General features: G+C 43.0%; 3 protein-coding genes and 1 non-coding gene across 5 annotated transcripts; 1 reads left to right on the top strand and 3 right to left on the bottom strand.

The window, feature by feature from the left end:
• Positions 1-196: 196 nt before the first annotated feature.
• On the bottom strand, positions 197-13,795 carry LOC117550854. 2 transcript variants are annotated; one of them, XM_034223420.1, is made up of 3 exons: positions 13,682-13,795; positions 1,772-1,979; positions 197-1,101 (listed from the first exon to the last, which is right to left on the bottom strand). In XM_034223420.1, exons 2-3 carry the CDS (start codon positions 1,884-1,886, stop codon positions 332-334), a joined length of 885 nt encoding a protein of 294 aa, XP_034079311.1. In that variant the 5' UTR covers positions 1,887-1,979; positions 13,682-13,795; the 3' UTR covers positions 197-331. The 2 variants fall into 2 exon arrangements, with proteins under 2 accessions (XP_034079311.1, XP_034079310.1); XM_034223419.1 differs by lacking the exon at positions 13,682-13,795 and adding an exon at positions 2,082-3,341 and having other exon boundaries at positions 199-1,101.
• trnap-cgg lies at positions 4,863-4,934 on the top strand. The gene has a single exon. It is a non-coding gene; the product is annotated as a tRNA-Pro (tRNA).
• Positions 6,742-13,504, bottom strand: LOC117550853. The gene is made up of 6 exons (XM_034223418.1): positions 12,765-13,504; positions 12,081-12,267; positions 10,862-11,119; positions 8,248-8,419; positions 7,805-7,953; positions 6,742-7,550 (listed from the first exon to the last, which is right to left on the bottom strand). The coding sequence occupies exons 1-6, from the start codon at positions 13,308-13,310 to the stop codon at positions 7,498-7,500; spliced, it is 1,365 nt and encodes a 454-aa protein (XP_034079309.1). The 5' UTR covers positions 13,311-13,504; the 3' UTR covers positions 6,742-7,497.
• On the bottom strand, positions 13,655-14,189 carry LOC117550859 (THAP domain-containing protein 2-like). Its single transcript, XM_034223428.1, has 2 exons — positions 13,784-14,189; positions 13,655-13,681 (listed from the first exon to the last, which is right to left on the bottom strand). Exons 1-2 carry the CDS (start codon positions 14,171-14,173, stop codon positions 13,655-13,657), a joined length of 417 nt encoding a protein of 138 aa, XP_034079319.1. The 5' UTR covers positions 14,174-14,189.
• Positions 14,190-17,680: the final 3,491 nt, after the last annotated feature.

The following is a 17,680-nucleotide window of genomic DNA, read 5'->3' as shown; positions in this document are numbered from 1 at the left end:
AACTAAATAATTTGAAATAATTATTGTCCTAAGTTAATATATTTTAATTCATTATGAAATTGGTATATACAATTGTATTATTTAAAACTAATTTGTGGATTACAGCACCTAGACATTTTGTAAATAGAATCATAGGAAACTACGAGAAAAACAATTATGCAAACCTAGCTGTGGTTTTATTCTATATCTATTTTGTCCATATATCCAATGCAGCTGGTTTGAATTGGCCACACCATTGGCTAATTATTTGCAAAAATGTCAACAAATGTAATAATAGATATTTAAAAAAATACACTTAATATCAGTGTTTTGCATATACAAAATATATCAGTCAAGTGATTTCAACCCTGCTCATAAACTTATTCAGATACCGGTAACCCACCTGAACTAGCTGAATATCTATTACTACATTGGCATGCAGCTCCAACATGGTGTAACTCCCAAACTTTGCACAATGTCCCGGGCTATCGGCCCGGCCATCACCTCCCAGGACCAGGTCTCTTCCCTCTGCCTGAAATGTGCCAAGCAAGAATGTCTGTCTCATGTTCCATACTCGCTGGACAACTGGCAACAAAACACTTCTCTGGTGCCGGAAATATGTCCGTGAAGATATGGTCGCCAATGCCATGGTTCTCATAACCCGCAGAACCTTTCCTGCAGTGGCACCTGCCAACAAAATTGAAGCGGACAAGAGAATGTTGCCCGCTGGTGTGCTGCCGATGTAGGGTTGGCTGTTCCATGTCACTTTCTTGAAGCAAGATGCACATGACAACGTAATGACTAGGAGTGAGCCAATGACATTGTTGCATGTGGAAATGTCAACTGAACCACAGTCGGGGCAGTGGCACCAGCTGAGCAACCTCGTGAGGCAAGTCATGAAGACAATAAACTTCTTCTCCTTGTGGATGGGTGTGACAGGCTCATCCATATCCGGCTCACTGTTCCTCTGGTAGTCACCTTCTGATGATGAAAGGTCAGGTGACGAAGGTGGAGATGGAGATGATGATGATGATGGTGGAGGTGATACCTCTTTCTTTGGGGTGGGAATGATGTTGCATTGACTGCCAGTGTCTTGGAACAGCTTCCTCTCTATTGGAGTCCCTGAAAAGAGATTTCCAAATATGAATTATGATATGAAAAACCAATCATCAAACCATACCAGTAATATTTTTGCAAGAAGGTAATAGACAGTCCAGTTTACAGCAATACAAGCATGTGCAGATTATATGGAAAGTACTAGAGTGTGACTTATTTTGGAAAATGAAGCCACTTGCATGTTAGGCTTATTTGCCAGGGTCCACGTATATTTGGCCTAATAGTTCAATATACATTTCCCGCAAAACTTCACATGCTGTGATACATGTACATGTACGATTTAATGAGATGGAAATGTTGTTATTGAATTATGTTATCATCTACATACCATTATTAAAACCATTATTTTGACTCTGTATTTAATACATAAATCCTATGCATTGCCAAATTCATCTTCCTTTGATTTATAAACTTTATATGCTTTTGTAGTATATATGTATATGCATAATTGGATTACACTGGTGAGTGGTCCCTCCATTATAAGACCTTACCTGCACCAAGAAAATCATATAATGTAGGTGGTATTATAATAGAGGGCTAGGAACAGAATGAATATAACTTGGTTCTCGATGAGGCATCATAGCGCAGAGGGATTGTACAATGCAGAGACCACTGGACACACATATGCACTTAATTTTGTAACTGATAATGACTGATAATAATAATAACAACTGACCTGTTGTCTTTTCTCGCGGCTTAGTTTGAACCCCTTTGCTCCTCTGTGGCTTTTTCTTCTCCTTTACTGGATCAGTTTGGCAAGCAGAGGTCATAGTGCCTGGCGTCTCTTGCATGGGATCATCTGATGCATCACTGCATGCAGTTGAAGTATGTGCAGCTGATGCACCATCAGCTGTCAACCGTGGCTTTAGGAGAGAATCCAAAACCTACAAGCACAAGGGTGACATTTACATTACAATTATTACATCAGGAATTATTCAAGTTACACGATTGCTAAACTGAATCGCGGCCAAAGTATTTGTTTTTACCTGAGTTTTCTCTCGTTTCTCGAAGTAGGCACTTCTGTGGCGTTTTGCTGGGGGGGGTGGCGGTGGCAAAGTCTCCGGTGCCTTGACGGATTTGCGACGGCGTGGGAAAGAGAGTAGGCACTGCTGACGGCTTCAGAATCCGTTTTCGCGTTACATCTATCCCACTTCCAACCATCCATATAGGCCCTTCCTCGAAATCATCGGGCAGAAAGTGGGCACTGCATATGTAGGTCGTTCGGGGGTTCTTCACAGACCATTTGGCCCTTGTGTTCTGCACGTTTTTCTCCCATGTGCGCTGACGCTTGACATCTGTGGGAAAGCTATGGATGCTGATGTTTAGTTCGTCATTTGCTGTATTGGAACACCCAGACACAACGCATCGTCGAACCATTCTTACTGATGGCAACACACTTTGTCCGTGTTTGGATCTCTCGCCGCACGGTGAAGTGTTCCCGCATTGACGTCACTTCCGGCTTCCCCCCAAACCTCAAAATGAGTCGAAGGAATTTTCCCGCGATGTTCGAAATTATTGATATTTATCGAAACGGTATCGCTTTTTCTTTTTTAAACTGACGGTTCGAGATTACTAGTAGCCCACTATTTCATTGCACAACAGTTGTTGGGTGGCTGTCACAGGCTCTTTAAAAGAAGAATCGGAAAACAGAACTGAGCGCCGTCGCCATGAGGAGGATTATGATGATGAGGACGACGGGGAGGAGCTCAGGTTACGAGCAGACCGATCCGACCTGTGGAATGAGCCGCCATTGGGGAGAAGAGCACCACACTTCCGTAGAGACCCCAAGTTAATGCCACTCACTCCTGAAGATGATATTGAGCACTTTATGACGTTTGAAATTATGGCCACTGTCTGCCTATGGCCCGAAAGAAGATTGGGCAATTCAGCTTGTGCCACTGCTCACAGGTAAAGCATGCAGTGCCTTTGTTTTCATGGTTGTATACTGTGTGGGTGATGGAGGACAGCCATGTGGTCACAGTGGTTGAGAAAATAAAACAGTTTTCTGTGGAAAAACACCAACCTGCCTGCTTCTTCTATTTGTCCTCCATGGCTGCTCGGGCATTCTAACAAGTGGACACCACTTGTTAGAAGTTGGTAAGGTGAAATAATTGCTTTTTGTCATGGCTCGTTGGTCTAGGGCAGGGGTGGGGAACCTCCGGCCCCTGGGCCGTATACGGCCCGCGAGACCATTTGGTGTGGCCCTCGAGGTAATTTATAAACACACGCAAAAAAGAAAACAATTAAAGAAATCTAAACCGAAAAAATAATTAAACAAGTGAGTGCCTGTTTTTCCTGGCCAAGGTCAGGGTCCTTGAACACAACACGAGCCTAACGTGTCATCACGTGGTATATGTCTTGTCTGACAGGGGTGCAGTTCTGACGGAGAGCACCAGAACGCAGCTCCGCTCCGGCTCCTCCAAAAATTGCAGTACCCCATAAGGAGCCGTACACATGCTGCAGTTTTTGCGTGGCTGTGTCTTTAGCTGAAAGCCCAGTGGCGATCTGTCATACTGATCATACAGTCAATAACTTTGTTGTTATTAGCATCTGGTTAGCTAGCTATGCTAACGAATATAAGAAGCTTTTTCTACAACCAGTGAGGTAAAGGCACATCTTTATATGATCATTATAGTTATACAAAAATAAGAGAATTCATTTCATTTCAAACCTTTATTTATACAGATAAATCCCATTGAGATCATTGATCTCTTTTTCAAGGGAGACCTGCTCAAGTAGTTCCACATGAAACATAAAAACATAATTAGAACAAAAAGACATCATACAGCATCATTTACATAATTATCCACATAAACAGGTACCAATAGCTTCCGATTGAGTAGCATCCAACCAAGCTTTAAAAACATTTAGTGGCACCAGATTGTTCAGTTTCCATTTAATTTGCAGACTATTCCAAGACAGAGGAGCTGCGCATCTAAAAGCTGTCTTCCCCTAGCAGTTGTAATAAAAGTAAACGGGTATAAAATACTATATGACAGTAAAAAAAAGTTGTTATTAATAAACAAGAATACAGTTTGAAAGGAGAGTGATTTGTAAAATATCCATAAAGAAAAAGAAATCTGCTTACAGGTCTGTTTCATATGGGTGTTGAGAGATGTATCCATAGATCTCCTCATGTTGCTCTCAAAGTGCACCAGATTGATGCTTTCAACTTCAACATTTAAAAACAAATCTTCCCGGGGGAGCATGCCCCCGGACCCCCCTAGAGGAGGTTAGGTCCCCCCCACTTAAATCATGTTCACGTGGAAGAGGTTGCTTTTTCTTTGCACAGCATGAAAGAAAGGTGAAATGAGTGGGCTGTGATTTTAGTATTTTAAAGCAGAGGTCAATAAGTTGTACGGCCCTCGGAGGATGTTGAAAACATTGAAATGGCCCTTGAGAGGAAAAAGGTTCCCCACCCCTGGTCTAGGGGTATGATTCTCGCTTTGGGTGCGAGAGGTCCCGGGTTCAAATCCCGGACGAGCCCAGGATGTCTTCAAAGATGAGGAACAGGTTAAGTTTAGGTAGCAAAAAAAGTTTGTTGGAAGCAATGTGGACTTCACAATTTGACCAATACTGTGCATAGCTAGAAACCTAGTGTTTAGTAGGGGCACAAACTGACCAAGGCTCATCTTCTGTGTAGAGAACCCATACATTTATATCCAAGCTGTGTTCATTGAGGACAAAGTGCAATTAATGGAAAAGTGTTTTGCATTGTCATTTAAGCAGGCTGTCGTGGGGAAGACAGAAAAATTGCCTTTTGTCATGGCTCATTGGTCTAGGGGTATGATTCTCGCTTCGGGTGCGAGAGGTCCCGGGTTCAAATCCCGGACGAGCCCACGACATCTACAACAGGTTTAGTTGAGGTATCAATAATTGTTCTTTTTCAGCAATGTCTACTTCACAATTTGACCAATCCTGTGCCCTGCTAGAAACCTAGTGTTTAGTAGAGGCACAAACTGACCAAGGCTCATCTTCTGTGTAGAGAAGCCATGCATTTTCATCCAAGCTTTGTTTATTGAGGCATAATGCAATGAATGGAAAAGTGTTTGGCGATGTCATTTAAGCAGGCAATTATTTCACCTTACCACCTTCTAACAAGTGGTGTCAGAAGCAAAGGCATAACAAACACTTTGAGGAAAGACAAAGATGCCCGGAGGAAGAAAGAAGTCAGAGAAACAGATGGAGCCAGATGACGGTGCACCGGTCCAGCAAGGGGCGACAGCAGACAAAACTCCTGAGCAACTGGAGGAATTGACAAACATGGTGAAGTCTCTTGTCTGTTTCAATACATCCAGAGATCAGCAATGGGAGAAAGAGTCTGTGCACCAAGAGCAGAGATGGAGGAACATGCACCTAGAGTTTCAAAAAATACAAGCCCAGGTGACAGAATTAAAGAGCCTGTGACACGAGTTTCCCCCATCATCCAAACCCATACATTTGAGTAAATATTGTCCCCTTGAAAACCGTTACTGAACTGATTTTGGATATTTGTACTTTGATAACCATTAATCTGCCCTTCAATGTTGACCATTTTCTGGATCTTCTCGGGGATTCTTCAAGTCCCGCCAAATTATGTGTGACGTCATTGCGGGCACAGCGCTCCAGCTGCACCGTTCAGGATCCCAGCATCTGCATGTAAACGCACGATGGCGCACACAGCAGACAGCTCAGACAGACAGTTTACTTTTGAACGTGTCTGAGAGCTCATATGAGGCTGAAGGATCGGAAAGTGATACTCATGACATTGTAGACGATATTGGCTATATGCCCTACCGATTCGAACCATATGCCTCTGAATCGGGTGAAACGAACTCCGAGTCGGACAGTGGAGATGACACGGACGATCGCCAGATACCTCTCGATCTACGCCTGAACAATGTGGAATGGTTTGTAAACTATTTTATTTACGGAGCCAATGGGGTTGAATGGGGTGCAAATCTATAGCTTCTGGAGTCAAATATATTCCATTAGGCAACAATTAATTGTTGGCTTCCTATTAATTAATGCATGTTAATAAAATAAAGATGTGGTAAATTACAAACAGCAAATATGTGATGAATCATGTTTACAATGATTTTTATCACACACAATATATACCACATTTTACTGATGTTTATTACAATTCATGCAGCATTTCTAAAAATACAACTGTTGTTTTCAAGGTGCACATGTGGATGCTGCAGAGCAGACAACCTGGAAACAGTACAGGAGTGTGTATGCTGCAGAGCTGGCAAAGGTCCAGGCAACCATGGGGGATCCTGCATCACACAGCACCCTGCTGGACGTGGCCTATTCATACTACAAGCAGAACCATGGCCACCTCAACAAATCCCCACACGAGTATGTATAATCTGACAACAAATTAAACTTCTGATGTGCAAACACTATACACTGTTCATACCATATTGATGCAAGTAGGCGACCATGTACACTGATGACAATACCACTACAGATTTTAGCTTGCCCACTGAAACATTACTACTTCAAGTGGTAACAGACATCTTTCACTGTCACTTTTGTGAGCATTTGCCATAGTACTTATTATATTTGCCACATGTTACGTTCCCTACTGGACTAGGGGAACCAAAGAGAAGTAACAAAACACAAAAACAACCGGGCAAGAGAAAAAGGAGAGGAAACCGGTTTGTGAAGCCACAAGATGGACTTTTAATTAAACAAAGAGAAAGGGCTCACCAGCCAACTTGCAAAATAAACTATAACAACTTTCTTTAAACAGAAAGTGACTACATTAAACAAGGTACACTGGAGCACATCTCCTAACAATGAGCAACACACACATTCAACTAGGCCTCACACAGAGACAGACACCATGCTGCACACATGCAGCCAGAGGAGAAGGGGAGCGGGCCACTGCAGCCTTCCTCAGGTCCTTTATGGAGGTCCTGATTGGTGATTGGGAGCACCTGGGGGAGAGGCTGCACCTGGAGACAATCAGGGAGAGAGAGAAACACACACACACACACACACACACCAGCACCCACTACGGCACGTAACACTCATCACAAAACTATTTTACAGATATGAACATCTTACACTTCGTAATGTAATGCATATTAAAACTAATAACTCACTCTCCCTATGTTTTTCCCTACAGACGTCGACGCTACACTGCCTACCGCCAATTGGTACGATGGTGCTGGGGATACCTCGGCAAGCAAATCAGGGTACCACTGCCTGCCTGTGTCGTGGTGAAGATCCGTGATACCTTCCCATCACCCGACTACCAGGGATTTCAAGAGCCACAGCCAGAACCTGATGAACCTCGTTTATTTCTTGAAGCGACTTAGGTGTTGCTTCACAAAGTCTGCTTTCTCGGGATGTGGGAACTCGGCACAAAGTGGGGGTGGCACAATCACTGGTTCCACTGCGAACTCTGCCTCAACATTCTCCTTGTCTGTGCACTCCTTCTGCCAGGAGTTCTTGGGCATATTCTGCAAGTGCCAATTGAAATAGTTCAAGACATGCTGTTGCAATTTTGTAATTGATTCTTGCGTGACTTCACAATAGTCATGCCCATCACTGTGCAAACCTTAATAAATGCCTTAATGAATTATCTCTGACTGAGGAAGGAATTGGTAATGTTACAAGGTTGTATGTTACAGAATGTCACTGATACAATGTGCATGGCAACCACATCATGTTGTCTTTACTTTTTCTTTATTACATTATTACAAATGTCACTCACCATAGGTTGGACTTTCCAACACTCTGCGAAGTACTGCTGCTCCCTTTCTACCCTTTGGGTACTTGATGCTATACATGGCTTCCCCAGGCTTTGTCACGCCTTGTACCCGGTTGGCATTTTCATTGAAGTGGAGGGCTGCAATCAGTATCCTGCAATAAGAATTGGAGCATAATTATGTCTTAATATTTGTTTATTACTGGGATTCATACAAACTGGGAGGGGGGGGCTTCCTTCCTTTTTACAATTGTTATAAGCATGTGTACCTGTGTTACTTTTAAAACAGAATTTAACATACATTTGCAAAATACTTCGATATTTCATTTCAATCCAGCCTCTTGTCAATGAAGTTTCTCAAGGGCTAGTTCATATAAAATATGTATTATTGCTAGACCTCATGGTTATTTTTAAAACACTGTAAGCCGGATCAATGGTGATAAACTTACCGACAAAGCATTCCTGTGTAGGAGAAGACATACATCTTCGGCGCAAACTGGATAAGGAGGCTGTGGAATCCCTCCACTGCTGATGTTTGGGAGCCCCCAGATAGCTTCAAAATGTCGTTACACAGGGTTTTGTTGCACACCAGCGTCTCCAATTTGACTGCTGCCTTGGATGCTGAAAAAGATTTTTAAAAGTTTACCCTATGGAAACTTGGATATGTCCAGGGGTGCACATAACTTTTTTGCCCTGGTTCTCAAAGGAGCACCTGGAGATGTTGCTTGGTGCTCATCCTTAAAATGAAATAAACCGTAACTTTTGAGGGGGTCTTGACTTTATTTGCCAGACACACGGCACTGAACACACATGCAGAGGTGAACACAGAACACACATGCAGAGGTGAACACAGAACACACATGCAGAGGTGAACACAGAACACACATGCAGAGGTGAACACAGAACACACATGCAGTGGTGAACACAGAACACACATGCAGAGGTGAACACAGAACACACATGCAGAGGTGAACACAGAACACACATGCAGAGATGAACACAGAACACACATGCAGAGGTGAACACAGAACACACATGCAGAGGTGAACACAGAACACACATGCAGAGGTGAACACAGAACACACACACACAGAGGTGAACACAGAACACACATGCAGAGGTGAACACAGAACACACACACAGAGGTAAACACAGAACACACATGCAGAGGTGAACACAGAACACACACACAGAGGTGAACACAGAACACACATGCAGAGGTGAACACTGAACACACATGCAGAGGTGAACACTGAACACACACACAGAGGTGAACACAGAACACACACACAGAGGTAAACACAGAACACACATGCAGAGGTGAACACAGAACACACATGCAGAGGTGAACACAGAACACACATGCAGAGGTGAACACTGAACACACATGCAGAGGTGAACACAGAACACACACACAGAGGTGAACACAGAACACACATGCAGAGGTGAACACAGAACACACACACAGAGGTGAACACAGAACACACATGCAGAGGTGAACACAGAACACACACACAGAGGTAAACACAGAACACACATGCAGAGGTGAACACAGAACACACACACAGAGGTGAACACAGAACACACATGCAGAGGTGAACACAAGACAACATTAGCACGACCAGTAATCCTACAAGCTGTCATCACTTCCCTCCTGGCTGTTCTCCTCACTGTCTTCCTCTCTGTCAGACATGGTAGCTGATGATGTAGGCCTACTTCTTCCTCTCTGGTTGAGTCTGCGATTAGCTGCTTGCATCCACAAGTCAACAGCTGGGTTTGGGTCGAAAGTCTCTGTCATCTTAGACAAGTGGATGTAATCAAAAAAGTATGTGAACATAACCAATCACCCATAGCCAATAACAAATTAATGTAACTTATTTTATTTGTGTTCATTCATATCTTATTTTACCTTAACATTTATTTATTTATGCATTTTTTTTTTATCTCTCCAGTTTTAAAGGATATTTTTGGTTACTGTCCTATAGTATACATTGGAATGATTTCAAACCTGTTCATCCCAATAATTATAAAGGAGTGCCTTGGAAATATGTGTTTACATCAATTGTGACCAAACCGTTTGAACTTAGACTAAGAGTCCTTACCTCACTGAGCTGTAGTATCAGCCTCTCAGTCTGACTGGAGAGGACTCTCCCTCCACATTATTGTAGAAACATATTCTTCTTATATCCGTTAGAGCAGCTAGCACGGCACCAGATTCTAATAACAACAGCGCTGGTACCGGTGCACCCTCCCTTTCTCCCTCGCTCCCTCGCATTTTGGCTGTGAGCTGCGGGCGCCAGATAAGCCAACATCCCCCATTTTCATCACTTACAGCGCCCATCGTACAGGGCAAATGAAACGTGTAACCGGGGTGAAAAGGGTGTTACATTTACTTAATTAAGAATATTGTTACATCAAGGCCGAAAATTAGGATGAGCCCCAACGGTCAAAATGTTTTTTTCCCTCCCAGAGCTGCCAGCGCAGCGACTCCCCAGATCTGGCGCCCTAGGCGAACATCTAGCCAGTGCTACGGGCCGGCCCTGAGTTCATATGCAACTCGCAAATATCTTTCTCTCTCTCTTCTCTCTCCTCTATTTTCTATTTTCTCTTTTCTCCTTTCTCTTCTCCCTTCTCTCTCTCCATCTCTCAATGTTGGTACGCAAATGCGCTTTGTTTCAAATGACCCGGTGCTCTTTTTTTGGCGGAGGTGCGCATGCGCACCAGTTATGTGCAGCCCTGGATATATCATATTTACATACCACTGCAAAAGGATGAGGTTGTATTTAAATACAAGAACCTGTTTTAATACGACTGTTTGCCATTTTGGATACCTTTGATCCTATATTATATAACCTAACAGAAAAAAATCCCTCATATTTATTTTCTTTGGTCCCTAACATTTCTGTTTTGAGACTGCACAAAGAATTGTTGCTGATTACTGGCAACTGATTATATTGATCCATTATCAGTAACTTAAAATGTATAGCCATGTATATTTACAGTTCAGGATTTGTATATAGTATATCCTAATTATATATTACATTTGGGAAAAAAACCACTCACATGGTTCCAGCCATTTCTTGTGGGACTCCCTCCCCTCCAGCCTGCCATGGATGCATGACGGGAATAGGTCTCCATGGCCTGTGTGTACGTTCTGTACATGAGACACAACCGACTCCCATTTTGCAACAATCTGGGCTCCTTGACCAGAAGGGGTCGACACCGCACACCAGTACATATGGTTGCTCACACTCTTTATCCATGGGCGAAGCACCTGACACTCCCGCTCATTGGACGCCGCAAGCAGTTTTTTGGAAAATCCTAGAAATATATAGAGGCACAAACAGATATTTGCATTAAATAAATAGTTTAAATCTAAAGGACATCAATATGTTCACAAACTTAGCACAGCTGTATAGACTACTTATCAGGTTCAGTATCTGCAAATAAAATGTAGAAAGTAAATATTTATCTATTTTACAAATACATAACCAAGCCACAAAACAATTACATGATTGCATTTATAATCCTACATGTGTCTACATTTATATCATATCTGTGTGTTAAGAATTCCATCACATATAATGGCGCGTTTCCACTGCAGCGGGTAGCCCCGTTTAAGCGTCCTTAACCGTCCTCAAGCGGCCAGGCCAGTTTTTGGTGGCCTTTCCATATAGCCTAGTACCGGCTAGCGGGTACTTTTTCCCTCTTTTTCCGGCCCCATAAAATCGTGGTTCTATCAGACCAGGGCCAGGGCTGAACTAGTGACGTCAACACTCTCGACTGCTGATTGGTCAGAGAGAATCGTCACAAGATCGCGCGCGAGTTCATCCCTAGCGTCGCATATATATTTAGAAGCAAGCTTGCAGCATTTTTATAAACAGCATTTTGTAAACGGATGAGCTACAAAAATGGCTACGTCTAATAAGAAAAGCACACCGTGGTCGACCGAGGAGGTGACGACGTTCCTTCATCTCATTGGGGATGATCAAATCCAGCGGGAGCTCGACGGAACAACTCGAAATGTGAACAAAAACAAAGCCGATCGCCCCGCCTACACTGCGTTGCTACCCCAGGTCCTAAACTGTAATGGAAATACGCCACGGCCTCGGACGGCCAGCGAGGCAGCCCGGGGCCTGAGCGAGGACGCTTAAACGGGGCTACCCCGTTGCAGTGGAAATGCGCCATAAGAGAGCTCAGAGAGCCAAGTGCTAAACATACTAAGAAATGTTTACTCAAGCGATGTATATGTCAATTAGTCAAATGTCAAATGCTGACAAACCTTTTGCTACATGCCAGATATCATAGAGGTGCTCAATGTGGGGGTAGGTCTCTCTGAGCCACTTGGCTATTTGCCCGTGTCGGTCGGTGACCATCGTGCCCACTGCAAGTCCATGCCGCTCAAGATGAGCCAGGGAGCGCTCCAACCCAGTTTTCTCCATATGGTAGCTACCACCACATTCATTGCTCTAAAACAGCAGAAAACAGATACATAGGTATTAGACAAATGTATACAATGCAAATATAACTACACATAGACCTGCAGTAAATGTAATAGATAACAGGTTTAATATGTAATAATCCAAACTAAATAATTTGAAATAATTATTGTCCTAAGTTAATATATTTTAATTCATTATGAAATTGGTATATACAATTGTATTATTTAAAACTAATTTGTGGATTACAGCACCTAGACATTTTGTAAATAGAATCATAGGAAACTACGAGAAAAACAATTATGCAAACCTAGCTGTGGTTTTATTCTATATCTATTTTGTCCATATGTCCAATGCAGCTGGTTTGAATTGGCCACACCATTGGCTAATTATTTGCAAAAATGTCAACAAATGTAATAATAGATATTTAAAAAATACACTTAATATCAGTGTTTTGCATATACAAAATATATCAGTCAAGTGATTTCAACCCTGCTCATAAACTTCTTCAGATACCGGTAACCTACCTGAACTAGCTGAACATCTATTACTACATTGGCATGCAGCTCCAACATGGTGTAACTCCCAAATGTTGCACAATGTCCCGGGCTATCGGCCCGGCCATCACCTCCCAGGACCAGGTCTCTTCCCTCTGCCTGAAATGTGCCAAGCAAGAATGTCTGTCTCATGTTCCATACTCGCTGGACAACTGGCAACAAAACACTTCTCTGGTGCCGGAAATATGTCCGTGAAGATATGGTCGCCAATGCCATGGTTCTCATAACCCGCAGAACCTTTCCTGCAGTGGCACCTGCCAACAAAATTGAAGCGGACAAGAGAATGTTGCCCGCTGGTGTGCTGCCGATGTAGGGTTGGCTGTTCCATGTCACTTTCTTGAAGCAAGATGCACATGACAACGTAATGACTAGGAGTGAGCCAATGACATTGTTGCATGTGGAAATGTCAACTGAACCACAGTCGGGGCAGTGGCACCAGCTGAGCAACCTCGTGAGGCAAGTTATGAAGACAATAAACTTCTTCTCCTTGTGGATGGGTGTGACAGGCTCATCCATATCCGGCTCACTGTTCCTCTGGTAGTCACCTTCTGATGATGAAAGGTCAGGTGACGAAGGTGGATGATATCCTGGTGATGAAGGTGGAGATGGAGATGATGATGATGATGGTGGAGGTGATACCTCTTTCTTTGGGGTGGGAATGATGTTGCATTGACTGCCAGTGTCTTGGAACAGCTTCCTCTCTATTGGAGTCCCTGAAAAGAGATTTCCAAATATGAATTATGATATGAAAAACCAATCATCAAACCATACCAGTAATATTTTTGCAAGAAGGTAATAGACAGTCCAGTTTACAGCAATACAAGCATGTGCAGATTATATGGAAAGTACTAGAGTGTGACTTATTTTGGAAAATGAGAATCCAAAACCTACAAGCACAAGGGTGACATTTACATTACAATTATTACATCAGGAATTATTCAAGTTACACGATTGCTAAACTGAATCGCGGCCAAAGTATTTGTTTTTACCTGAGTTTTCTCTCGTTTCTCGAAGTAGGCACTTCTGTGGCGTTTTGCTGGGGGGGTGGCGGTGGCAAAGTCTCCGGTGCCTTGATGGATTTGCGACGGCGTGGGAAAGAGAGTAGGCACTGCTGACGGCTTCAGAATCCGTTTTCGCGTTACATCTATCCCACTTCCAACCATCCATATAGGCCCTTCCTCGAAATCATCGGGCAGAAAGTGGGCACTGCATATGTAGGTCGTTCGGGGGTTCTTCACAGACCATTTGGCCCTTGTGTTCTGCACGTTTTTCTCCCATGTGCGCTGACGCTTGACATCTGTGGGAAAGCTATGGATGCTGATGTTTAGTTCGTCATTTGCTGTATTGGAACACCCAGACACAACGCATCGTCGAACCATTCTTACTGATGGCAACACACTTTGTCCGCGTTTGGATCTCACGCCGCACGGTGAAGTGTTCCAGCATTGACGTCACTTCCGGCTTCCCCCCAAACCTCAAAATGAGTCGAAGGAATTTTCCCGCGATGTTCGAAATTATTGATATTTATCGAAACGGTATCGCTTTTTCTTTTTTAAACTGACGGTTCGAGATTACTAGTAGCCCACTATTTCATTGCACAACAGTTGTTGGGTGGCTGTCACAGGCTCTTTAAAAGAAGAATCGGAAAACAGAACTGAGTGCCGTCGCCATGAGGAGGATTATGATGATGAGGACGACGGGGAGGAGCTCAGGTTACGAGCAGACCGATCCGACCTGTGGAATGAGCCGCCATTGGGGAGAAGAGCACCACACTTCCGTAGAGACCCCAAGTTAATGCCACTCACTCCTGAAGATGATATTGAGCACTTTATGACAACGTTTGAAAGAATGGCCACTGTCTGCCTATGGCCCGAAAGAAGATTGGGCAATTCAGCTTGTGCCACTGCTCACAGGTAAAGCATGCAGTGCCTTTGTTTTCATGGTTGTATACTGTGTGGGTGATGGAGGACAGCCATGTGGTCACAGTGGTTGAGAAAATAAAACAGTTTTCTGTGGAAAAACACCAACCTGCCTGCTTCTTCTATTTGTCCTCCATGGCTGCTCGGGCATTCTAACAAGTGGACACCACTTGTTAGAAGTTGGTAAGGTGAAATAATTGCTTTTTGTCATGGCTCGTTGGTCTAGGGCAGGGGTGGGGAACCTCCGGCCCCTGGGCCGTATACGGCCCGCGAGACCATTTGGTGTGGCCCTCGAGGTAATTTATAAACACACGCAAAAAAGAAAACAATTAAAGAAATCTAAACCGAAAAATAATTAAACAAGTGAGTGCCTGTTTTTCCTGGCCAAGGTCAGGGTCCTTGAACACAACACGAGCCTAACGTGTCATCACGTGGTATATGTCTTGTCTGACAGGGGTGTAGTTCTGACGGAGAGCACCAGAACGCAGCTCCGCTCCGGCTCCTCCAAAAATTGCAGTACCCCATAAGGAGCCGTACACATGCTGCAGTTTTGCGTGGCTGTGTCTTTAGCTGAAAGCCCAGTGGCGATCTGTCATACTGATCATACAGTCAATAACTTTGTTGTTATTAGCATCTGGTTAGCTAGCTATGCTAACGAATATAAGAAGCTTTTTCTACAACCAGTGAGGTAAAGGCACATCTTTATATGATCATTATAGTTATACAAAAATAAGAGAATTCATTTCATTTCATTTCAAACCTTTATTTATACAGATAAATCCCATTGAGATCATTGATCTCTTTTTCAAGGGAGACCTGCTCAAGTAGTTCCACATGAAACATAAAAACATAATTAGAACAACAAAAAGACATCATACAGCATCATTTACATAATTATCCACATAAACAGGTACCAATAGCTTCCGATTGAGTAGCATCCAACCGAGCTTTAAAAACATTTAGTGGCACCAGATTGTTCAGTTTCCATTTAATTTGCAGACTATTCCAAGACAGAGGAGCTGCGCATCTAAAAGCTGTCTTCCCCTAGCAGTTGTAATAAAAGTAAACGGGTATAAAATACTATATGACAGTAAAAAAAAGTTGTTATTAATAAACAAGAATACAGTTTGAAAGGAGAGTGATTTGTAAAATATCCATAAAGAAAAAGAAATCTGCTTACAGTTGTGTTTCATATGGGTGTTGAGAGATGTATCCATAGATCTCCTAATGTTGCTCTCAAAGTGCACCAGATTGATGCTTTTAACTTCAACATTTAAAAACAAATCTTCCCGGGGGAGCATGCCCCCGGACCCCCCTAGAGGAGGTTAGGTCCCCCCCCCACTTAAATCATGTTCACGTGGAAGAGGTTGCTTTTTCTTTGCACAGCATGAAAGAAAGGTGAAATGAGTGGGCTCTGATTTTAGTTTTTTTAAGCAGCCGTCAATAAGTTGTACGGCCCTCGGAGGATGTTGAAAACATTGAAATGGCCCTTGAGAGGAAAAATGTTCCCCACCCCTGGTCTAGGGGTATGATTCTCGCTTTGGGTGCGAGAGGTCCCGGGTTCAAATCCCGGACGAGCCCAGGATGTCTTCAAAGATGAGGAACAGGTTAAGTTTAGGTAGCAAAAATAGTTTGTTGGAAGCAATGTGTACTTCACAATTTGAACTGCTAGAAATCTAGTGATGAGTTGGGGCAAATAATGATCAAAGCTCATCTTCTGTGAAGAGAAGCCATACATGTTTATCCAAGCTGTGTTCATTGAGGACAAAGTGCAATTATTGGAAAAGTGTTTTGCATTGTCATTTAAGCAGGCTGTCGTGGGGAAGACAGAAAAATGGCCTTTCGTCATGGCTCGTTGGTCTAGGGCAGGGGTGCCCAACCACTCGATCGCGATCGACCCCAGTCGATCGCGAGATGTGTCTAAAAATAGAACAACAATATTCTGTTTTATCGTTAATGTCCTATAACATAATCTTCCTGTGCCAGAATAATGCACTTGAACGCATCAAAGCTTTGTGATTGGCCGGCTAGACCCCATGTGTCGGGGCGTGGCTGGTCGGCAGTGGGCACTATTTCGCTGAGGTTGTCCGTGTCAACAACAGGAGTGACAGTCCGCACACACACAAGACCGCAATTATGGCAGAAGCAAAAAAGCCCAAAATATATCATTTTCACTCCGAGTGGGAGGATGATTATTTTTGTATCTATTCCAATTCAAAGTCCATCTGTCTCATCTGCAATGCGAGCGTGGCTTTATCGAAGAAGGGTAATTTAGGAGCGGCATTTCAAAACAGTGCACAAACGCTACGAGACGGAATTCCCTCCTAATTCTGCCCTACGCTCCCAAAAGGGGAGGGGCCTGAAAGGACAGCTAAATGCACAGCAGTCCATTTTCACCAGGCCCAACAACAAGAGCAAGGCTGCTACCATAGCATCTTATCGTGCCGACGCGCTTTTGGGGGACAGTAAAAATAACAGTAGCATTTCAACAGGTTTTTGATATGATAAAAACTCAAGTTAGATACCGTTATTAATCAGCTGTAAGTTTTAGTTTGTTTGAACTTATTCATTATAATTATTGTACAAAATGGTATAAGAATGCAAACTTAAATTGATTATAGTCTATTATCAATTCAGGTTAAGAAACTAGTGTTGCTTGCATCCTATTTTAGAGGCATTTCTTTTTATACTCTACTAAAATGCAACAAAAAAAGGGTTTGATTCTATTAATTTTGTCTTTTTTATTGCACTTTGGCAACAGATTCCTGTGTAGCTTCAGATCTGAGTTGTCTTATTAGTAAGCCTAATTTTAATGGCAAAGAAAGGGTTCAGAGTCTTTTCTTTTTTCCTGTGTCATATGTGGCAGCACTGTTCAATGTTTCTTGAAAACATTACCCACTGTAGTACGTGACGTGTGAATAAACTCCAACTCTGTATCAACAACACTGTTGTGTAACTTCAGTTAAA

This window comes from Gymnodraco acuticeps, unplaced genomic scaffold (assembly GCF_902827175.1).
Source record: "Gymnodraco acuticeps unplaced genomic scaffold, fGymAcu1.1, whole genome shotgun sequence".
NCBI lineage: Eukaryota > Metazoa > Chordata > Actinopteri > Perciformes > Bathydraconidae > Gymnodraco > Gymnodraco acuticeps.
Note: the sequence above shows the minus strand (reverse complement) of the source record. Positions and strands in the feature narration are given on the sequence as shown.

Excerpts from the sequence above, each read along its gene's own strand:
- LOC117550854 (XM_034223420.1), bottom strand. The coding sequence starts at position 1,886 with ATGCAAGAGACGCCAGGCACTATGACCTCTGCTTGCCAAACTGATCCA. Across the intron at positions 1,102-1,771 it reads GCCGCGAGAAAAGACAACAG|GGACTCCAATAGAGAGGAAG; the intron begins GTCAGTTGTTAT and ends ATCTCTTTTCAG.
- LOC117550853 (XM_034223418.1), bottom strand. The coding sequence starts at position 13,310 with ATGGATGAGCCTGTCACACCCATCCACAAGGAGAAGAAGTTTATTGTC. Across the intron at positions 12,268-12,764 it reads TAGATGTTCAGCTAGTTCAG|AGCAATGAATGTGGTGGTAG; the intron begins GTAGGTTACCGG and ends CTGCTGTTTTAG. Across the intron at positions 11,120-12,080 it reads TATCTGGCATGTAGCAAAAG|GATTTTCCAAAAAACTGCTT; the intron begins GTTTGTCAGCAT and ends ATATATTTCTAG.
- LOC117550859 (XM_034223428.1), bottom strand. The coding sequence starts at position 14,173 with ATGGTTCGACGATGCGTTGTGTCTGGGTGTTCCAATACAGCAAATGAC. Across the intron at positions 13,682-13,783 it reads AGAAACGAGAGAAAACTCAG|GTTTTGGATTCTCATTTTCC; the intron begins GTAAAAACAAAT and ends TTGTGCTTGTAG.